Genomic DNA, 8430 nt, shown 5'->3' on the forward strand with positions numbered 1-8430 from the left:
TTTTATGATTTAGATGGTTAGAAACAAAAAGACGATGACGATAATAAGGACAAAGATGATAGCTTTTATATTTCATGTTCTCCAAGCATGCATATTTATTTTAAAATACCTTTATAAACATATTTACTTAATGTGTCTGAAATTATTTCTTCATCCATATACATTTATTTATCTTTTTTTTTCTATAACATTAACCAAAATGCGACATTAGATCTGTGCCATGAAACTTTATTTAATAGAAAGACAGCACTATTCCTTCTGTCATGGGCTGGTTCTCCTTCCCCTAATGCGGTGGCTTTACAAGATAATTATCTTATGTAGGACACCTCATTCAAAACCACATGTACATCACTCATTCAAAATATTCTTTTATTATGAATTTCTCTATTTTTATTTTTGTGGCTTTTAGGCGTTTTATGCATACAAACAGATTATTTCTCCATTATCTTTTGTCCCATTGTATAGCCATGACTTTCATACATGAACGTAATTGATACAAGCCTAAGGGACCAATTTAGCTGTAAGACGACGGATTTACCAAATTGGGTTGTCGTGTGATCTCCGTCCTGTGAATGTTTGATTTGATCTCCATGACACCTCCTCTACTCCAACTCCTTGCAAGGTATAGATGCAAATATTTTTATGTTTTTTTTTTTAAATGCAATTGAGTTAGTTTACGAGTTCTATAGCTTTTAAGCAGAGTTGAGCTCTGCAACCCATGATCTCAAAGGATTTAATTTTGGAGGAAGCAAACCTGTAAGCTCGTGGTACTCAAACTCCAAAACTTTATATTTCTGTGGATCCACCCACTTATATGTTGCCCCGTGAAAAAGCAATTTGCAGAGATATAGTCTACACTGTGCATAATTCCTGAAAAGAAAATACATTCCAAGTCACTCAAAATCGAAGATGCCACTTTCATGAATGTGAAAGCCTTGCCATGTGCTAGCTATGGCCATGCTCCCATTCAACTTTTATACACCCCACCTGCTTTAAACCTAAAGCACATATATGATGGGTATATATTGGGTACACAATAGCATCTATTTACTCTTTAATAGGCAGGAATCATAATGAATAAATCAAAATATAACTTGTGCAATCTTCAAGCAACAAGCGTAAAAAAAAAGGGAAAAGGAAGCATAGATGGTAGCCGCAGAATGCTTGGAAGAAAACAATTGCCATTTCTTGGATTACAATCAAAGTTAGGAGACTACGGCGCCCGGGCGGGGGGGGGGGGGGGGTGGTGGGAGGGGGGGCAGCGTTAACGCCACACTTTCAGGTTAAAGATTCAAAACTCCATTCTATTGCTTTCTACTGGACTTCCCACCTCACCCAACTCCGATAGAGTCCTCTCAACTAGAAAAAGGAACATCCTCTTCAGTGTACATTAAAAAAAAAATCACAACAATGTAAACAGACTCTTTCATTTTTCTACCTGAAGAGTCTGGGGGAGGCAACATTGAGGAACAACATGGCTAAGAGATCAGATTTTGCACAGAAGCTGTTAGAAGATCTCCGGTCGAGGAAGGAACGAATGGCTGTATCTCATAGCTCAGAAGGTTCAAAATCAGCTGCTCCAGGTTAGTATTCTATTATATTTCACACTTTATTTTCTTCAGCTCAAAAACAAAATTGAAAATATGTAAGGCTTAAAGGTTTAAAACTATCAAGCAACTTGAAAAGCTGAAGAAATGCAAGTTTTTACCATCAGTTCAGTTCTCATCAGAAGTGTAAAATTAATAGCTAGGTCTCTAAACTAAATTAATGATTATTCTTACTCAATGAAATTACCTGCTCTTTTAAGTGAATTATAAGAAGATTATTTGGATGGTCAATTTGGAATACAAAAGAGCAGGGATTAATAGGGATCAGTGGAAAGTATGATATGGCTAAGTTAAAAAAAAATAAAAAAATTCAGACACCTCGCTGATGACAGAAGCAGGGCCAGCCTTTCACCTTCATTCAAGAACAACGATTAAACAAGGAGCAAGTAACCTAGTCTCGTTGTAGTATAATAATGCTACTTGTGATGCAGTTTCCCAACCAAAAACTCTTGTGATTTGCTAATAATGCTCTGTTCCAGAAAAATGTAAAAAGAAACAGAAAATTGATGAAAACAGTGGCTTAGGGTAAGATGAAAGAAAACCAAATATTAAAGGTCTACACCCTCTCATATGTAAAGAATACAAAATGAGAAGGAAAAGAAAATCAATTCATCTGCAAAATATTTATATGAGAATTCCAATTTTCCAGTATTTTCTCTTTTCAAAAAGAATAAGCGGGAAAAAAAAAGAAGAGATTTTCTATAGTGTGAACTGTGTGAGAAGAAGCAATATTAGGGCATGTATGGCAAGCGCTTTATTTTCAATACTAAGAGAAATAAAATGTCAGGAAATGATCATCTAAAACTAGAAAGTGACATCTAGTCTTCTAGCATACAAAAATTCCTGCATTTTCATTACATAGTACGAAGTATCATCGTTGTTTTGTCTGCTTCGTGAGCTTGTGCAGATGTATATGCTTATTCCAAGCAAATACACAGAGGATCCAGAGATACGAAGACCCATAGAAGTGTAAGTATCATGGCTTATGCTTATCATAGTTTTAGGTATTATAAATTTCCAATTTACTCGAACTGTTCCATGACCACAGAATGGCATTAGAAGTGGAAGTGTGCACAGTAGAACTAGTCGAAGGAATATATCACTCTCCATTGAAGAAGTTTCAACAGAGATTGTTCCATTTGGGAGAGGTCGAAACTCCGAACAAATAGGAGATCTGTCCATGGCACTGGCTTTTGCCCTTGAGAATGGTGGAAAGCTCAGAAGAATGGATTCGTCTGGCAATAGTTCAATGCTAGGTTTCCTGCATCAAAATGGAAGGAGACCAGTGGAAGTAAGCAAGATGGAAAGAAGCGGTATTGATAGGCATCACTCTTCAAGTAACCGTTTTCCTACACTCTCCCATCTCCACATCAAAGAAATATCAAAAGGTGCACAAAAGTTAAATCAAATCCTGAGAGCTTGTTCAAATGGCCTTAACCTTGAATCATATTCATTAGAAATTGGCAAGGAACTACTCAAAGAGGCCGTGGATTTGGAAGAGTCCTTGAGGATGCTTGTAAACCTGCAAAAAGCTTCAGAATACATGATCTGCCCACAGAGCAAATCTCGTATCACATTGCTTGATGAGGATGAAGATGACGATGACACCTCTACCAAAAAAGATGAGCATAACCAACTTGCTCTGCCAAGGTTCTCCTTCGACAAGCCCTCAAGAAATTCTCATTACATCCAGAAAGTTGAAAGGACTGATCTCATGCAGAGGATAATGGCTCTGACTTATTCGTCAGAAGCTGCAAGTTTCAACCATGACAAGCACAATTTAAGTACCCCAAATTCATTTACTCACAAGAAATCATCTAGCTATGGCTCAACTTCTAAAACCTTGGCAGCATTATCTGAACAGAAGAATCAGTCGAGTTCATCAAAATCCAATCCAGAGAAGGCGAGAATTCCAAATGTAATTGCAAAACTAATGGGCCTGGAGGAACTTCCAGAAAATGCAGATTCAAAGCACATAAAGAAAGAGTCAAGTTCCAAGCAGAAAACTGAAATGAATGTTACAAATAAATCTGCAGAAAGAAGCTCCACACGTGAACGCAAGACAAAAGATGCTGAGAATTCAGTACCCACAGTAAGAAAACAAAAGCAGATGCAGCCCAATCAGAATAAGATGCTTCAGGATCCAAAACATGCTTTACAAGCAGAAAAGAATCTGCCAGATCACCATGCTAGCTTTGAAATGACTATGCATGACGGAAAGCAACCCAAGAAGGATGTGAATGGGACAACACCAGAGAAAGACTCAAATACAGCTAACGTGAAAATGGAAAGGCACCAAAGCAACATCATCCAAATGAACCAAAGCACAGGAAAGCGAAAGAATGGTCAGGATAAAGAGAGAGAACAAGATAATACTAGGACCAGGGAGCAGAAAGGGAAAGAACAAGGTGAAACAAGAAAGCTAATCCGAAAGCATGAGCTGCAGCAGATGGCATCACAGGCACAAATTGGGTCCGAAGCAGCAATAACATTGGAAGGGCAAACAGAGCACAATGCACACATGCTTAAAATAGAAAACAGAGATGAAAACTGGCACCTTTCCATTGATCAACCAAAGTCTTCCAATGACCTTGGATTCCAACAGGCTCACACATTCCGAAACTTTCAACAACGAGACATAAAGTATCATGCAGGAGAGGGAGAGTGGCAGACTGCTAAGCGGAAGATTCAAGATAGATGTCGAAAGGAAAGTGAAGTCATGTCCAAGAATTTTCCCACCCCCATGAACGACATTCTGAATTTCCAAAAAAGACATTCGCAGATGAACCAGGCAACTCCTGGCAGTACAAGTTCTAGAGAATCTGTTGATAAAATGCCATCCAAAGGGTTTCCAACTAACAGGCACCATGAAGATCCTGTCTACGAAAGAATTTCTAATAATAATAATGTTAAAGTGCAAGATTCAATGACCAGGTACTCGAATCAAGATTCCTCTCCAATAGGTCCTAAATATGATATGATGGAGAAAAGCAGAACTCCAACTATGGAAGAAAAGGCAGCTCATTCACCAGCCACGCAGAAGGTGAGAAATACCATGGGACAAAAGGCGGAGACCTCTCGAAAGATTGACGAACTAGCGTCAAGAAAGAGTGGAACTCCAAACAGCTTGGCAAGGCAACAAAAACGTCAAACTTCTGCTTTGCAAGAAGGTAAGCAGAAAAGGCGCTGCAAACTTGGTGGATCTACAGTCGAACAAGTGATAGCCATCAGGTCCAGAGAAGCAGAGGCACGCATTGTTAAATCCAGCAAATCAATGGCAAACATCCAGCAACCGAATGTGTTGGAAGATCTCCATAATAAAGATGAACAAGCTTCCAACTCCTATATTCCTGTGGAAGATGAAAGCCAAATCCTAAAAGGACCAAAAATCCTAGTTCCAAATGACAGCGTAAGCCCATTTGTTACTACAATCTAAGAACTCGATATGCACAGAATATCCCATACACTCACACAAACTATAAGCCACATCATCATAGATGACAATTCTTGCTGCATGCTATTGAACTAACGAAAGCTCTTTTTTGGTTTCATGCAGTGTCAAAACACAATCTCATCAGTGACGCATGAGCAACGAGGTCAAGAATTGGGCGGAGATCAACTGGAATCTCACAACTTTGTTTTGAATTCACTTAATGGTAGATACAACTTTGCATTTTCAGTTTCACTTCCCAAAGTATTGCTTTCCTCATTTAAATCATTCCGCATATCCTCCTCTGGTTCATCAACCTTGTAGAATTAGTTTTCCCATATCAAATCTACCAATAAATCGCTATGCGCTCAAACCAACTTCTATCATTAAGACCATAAAAAAAGAGACGCAACACAATCTAATATCATTCTTCATTGTTGAAATGTTTGCAGAAACTCATCAAACTAGCAAAGATATCACATACCCCTCACAAGTGAAGAACCAAAAAGCATTGAAAATGGAGACACCAGAGCCGCTAAATCAGAGCGAAAATCAACTAAAGCAGATCCTGATAAAAAGTCAACTATTTCTTAACACAGCTGAGGCACTTTTCAAACTCAACATACCTTTCGTCGTTCTCCACGCTGGTAGTCAAGACTATCACGACGAAGAAAGCAAGCTCATTTTAGATTGTGGATACGAAATAATGAAAAGAAAAGGCAAAAAGCAAGAGCTCAGTGTCCATCCATTCATGAAAATATCAGTCACCTCTATTAAGGTAAAATCCTTGGACAACTTGATCAAGCTATTGTACAAAGACCTCGAGAAGTTAAAACTCTACTGTAGAAATGGTAATGCTGAATGTCTTGCACTTGTCGAAGACTACCTGCCGAAAATGCTCGAATGTGATGTGTACAACTGGGATACAGATGTGAATTGTATGTGGGACTGTGGTTGGGACAAGATGATGTTTGCATTTCTTGAAAAGGATGATGTTATACGGGATGTGGAGAAGTTCGTGCTTGATGGATTGCTCGATGAAGTTGCCAAATATCTTCTACCAGTATTCTGATTGGACTGAAGAATTAGAACACTACAAAACTGTTTGAGCAGATTTTTTTTTTTTTGTCTTTTCTTTATCATTCCTGTGTATATTTTAAAGAGAATTTTGTGTGAATTGTACATTTTTTACTTTTTGGCTCAACAATAGTAATGCTTATTTGCAGAGTTATATTTGTATAATACAAGAGATGAACCAAAAAAAAATCTTCAGTAATGTTGAATTTTCCGGAATTTTGGAGCAGCCAGAAACTCTCATTTCAGATTTTTCCACTCTCACTTTCGCTTCCTTTCAATTTATAAAAAAAAGTTACGGGTTCAAATTATTTCTCCAATGCCATCACCTTTCGATTTATAAAAAAAATAAAAAAGGATATGGGGCCTGGATTCACAAGTCATCAACAATTATTTTCCTATCATTAACATCTAAAAAAACGATTGTTTTCCTTGCAATGCTTTTATTCGAAGGTAAAATTCTAAGATCAACTTGCTAAGCTCGTCTCATCAAAAGATAATCATTTATTGGAATTAAATTTTAGTTGATAAGATGGGAGGCATATTCATTTATCAACTAATTTTTAAAATTTTAACAAGATATTATATAAAAGTTTTAATATTTTTATCTTCAATATATTCAATATATTAGGTATACATGTAATTGGGTTACTCATGAAAATACAAATACACACAGAAAGTGACGAGGCTACAAAAATTACTAGAAGTATTCTTATTTCCTGGAAATCCTTGCACATCATTCACATTATATTCTACGACCTTCACTTTAAGACCGCACTGATTTCTTCTTTAATGAATCTCTTCCTAGGTGTTAATCTCTTCTTGAATAAATACCTACATAAAATCCCCCGGAGGTGTTGACAGGGGACTCACCAAAATCAAGTCAGTATCATGTATTTTTTATGTAACAAAAGACATTAATGAAAGTATTAATGAGCTTTTATGAAGATAAAAAAAAAAAAAAAAGAAGAAAAAAGATGTAGAATTAAGAAAAAAGAAGCAGAGAATGTGTTTATATTTTAGAATATAAGGTTTTGAATCCCTTCCTATATATTCATGCTTCCTTTTATATTACCTGACTTGACTTGCTTCATACAACATCGGAGAGGTAGAGGTGTAATCTTGTAATAGTAAAATAATATTATTCTACTACTCGTGTTATCACATCTAATTAATATAAGTATGAATAACTTGTTTGTATTTAATAAAATTATGATGGGCATTATGATTATTAATTCAGACTCAAGGTATAAGAGGCTTAGTGTAAAATGATCCTTCAGTTTCAAACCTAATCTGATGAATGTTGAGCTCAATTCATGCCCGAAACCTAGGAGAAAACGGGGCGTGGGCATTTTCAAGTCCAACGTGGAGTTGGGCGTGGGCATTTTCAAGTCCAACATAAAGTTAAATGCGATCAAGTTTGGGCCTAACAATTCTCGATCCTACATGGAGTGGGAAGTGGTTGTGTCCGGGTCCAATGTGGGGCTGCAGGGAATGTGTCCCGGTCCAATGTGGAGCGGGATGTGATCCTGTCCAGGCCCTACATAGGGCTGGAGGGGACGTTTCCTGGTCTAACATGGAGTGGGATGCGATCGCGTCCAAGCCCAACATAGGGCTGGTTGATGAGAACTTAAAGATGAAAGATCAATGTAAGGATTAAATAATGATGACAACAAATGTCAAGGTTAGAGGATCAACTAATGGTATTTCAAACAAGTATAGTGTAAGCTCTTATTACTCAAATGAAAACCACACACAAAGAAAGTTCCAATCAGATTATAAATTGTTAATATGATTATATTAGTTATCTTATTTGAATAATGTTAATACTTGTAAATATTGTAAGGTATTCATGATTATAACTTATGTTAACAACAAATCAAGTTCCTTTCATAGCACACGTGTCGGTTATCTCATACAGTTGGGCTATGAAAGTGCCAAGTATTTGTTGTACTAAGTGTTATACAACACAAATCTAGATTAACTATTTAACAAGCAAAGAATTATAAGTGAACAAGATAACAAATACAAAACATGTTAGTATTAAACATTAAGGTCCATGTTAAGTTTATACTACATTTATTCTTACACCATTAGTGTAACTTTTTCACCTTGATATGATAAACTTAGTTAAGCATAATGAAAGAGAGAAACAAAAATAAATAAGATAAGAACATAAAAAAAGATAAAAGTTTACTAAGTATAGAAAAAGAAATGAAAGGCATAAACAAGATATTAATGAAAGAAAAAATTAAGCATTACAAAAATACAAAGAGAGAAAGCAAGAGTGATTAGTACTTAAAAGTGTATTTTTATCAA

At 36.4% G+C, this 8430-nt stretch overlaps 1 protein-coding gene across 2 annotated transcripts; it reads left to right on the forward strand.

The window, feature by feature from the left end:
- Window positions 1–414: 414 nt before the first annotated feature.
- On the forward strand, window positions 415–6268 carry LOC105118025 (uncharacterized). 2 transcript variants are annotated; one of them, XM_011015868.1, is made up of 6 exons: window positions 415–622; window positions 1445–1583; window positions 2515–2576; window positions 2656–5016; window positions 5164–5263; window positions 5490–6268. In XM_011015868.1, the coding sequence occupies exons 2-6, from the start codon at window positions 1475–1477 to the stop codon at window positions 6107–6109; spliced, it is 3252 nt and encodes a 1083-aa protein (XP_011014170.1). In that variant the 5' UTR covers window positions 415–622; window positions 1445–1474; the 3' UTR covers window positions 6110–6268. The 2 variants fall into 2 exon arrangements, with proteins under 2 accessions (XP_011014170.1, XP_011014169.1); XM_011015867.1 differs by lacking the exon at window positions 415–622 and having other exon boundaries at window positions 1264–1583.
- The last annotated feature ends 2162 nt before the right edge of the window (window positions 6269–8430 follow it).

Source organism: Populus euphratica, unplaced genomic scaffold (assembly GCF_000495115.2).
Source record: "Populus euphratica unplaced genomic scaffold, PopEup_1.0 scaffold1691.1, whole genome shotgun sequence".
In the NCBI taxonomy this organism is placed as follows: Eukaryota; Viridiplantae; Streptophyta; class Magnoliopsida; order Malpighiales; family Salicaceae; genus Populus; species Populus euphratica.

Bases quoted from the DNA above. Each gene is read 5' to 3' on its own strand.
- LOC105118025 (XM_011015868.1), top strand. From the start codon at position 1,475: ATGGCTAAGAGATCAGATTTTGCACAGAAGCTGTTAGAAGATCTCCGG. The intron at 5,017-5,163 runs GTAAGCCCATTT...GGTTTCATGCAG, and splicing joins TCCTAGTTCCAAATGACAGC to TGTCAAAACACAATCTCATC. The intron at 5,264-5,489 runs GTAGATACAACT...AAATGTTTGCAG, and splicing joins TGTTTTGAATTCACTTAATG to AAACTCATCAAACTAGCAAA.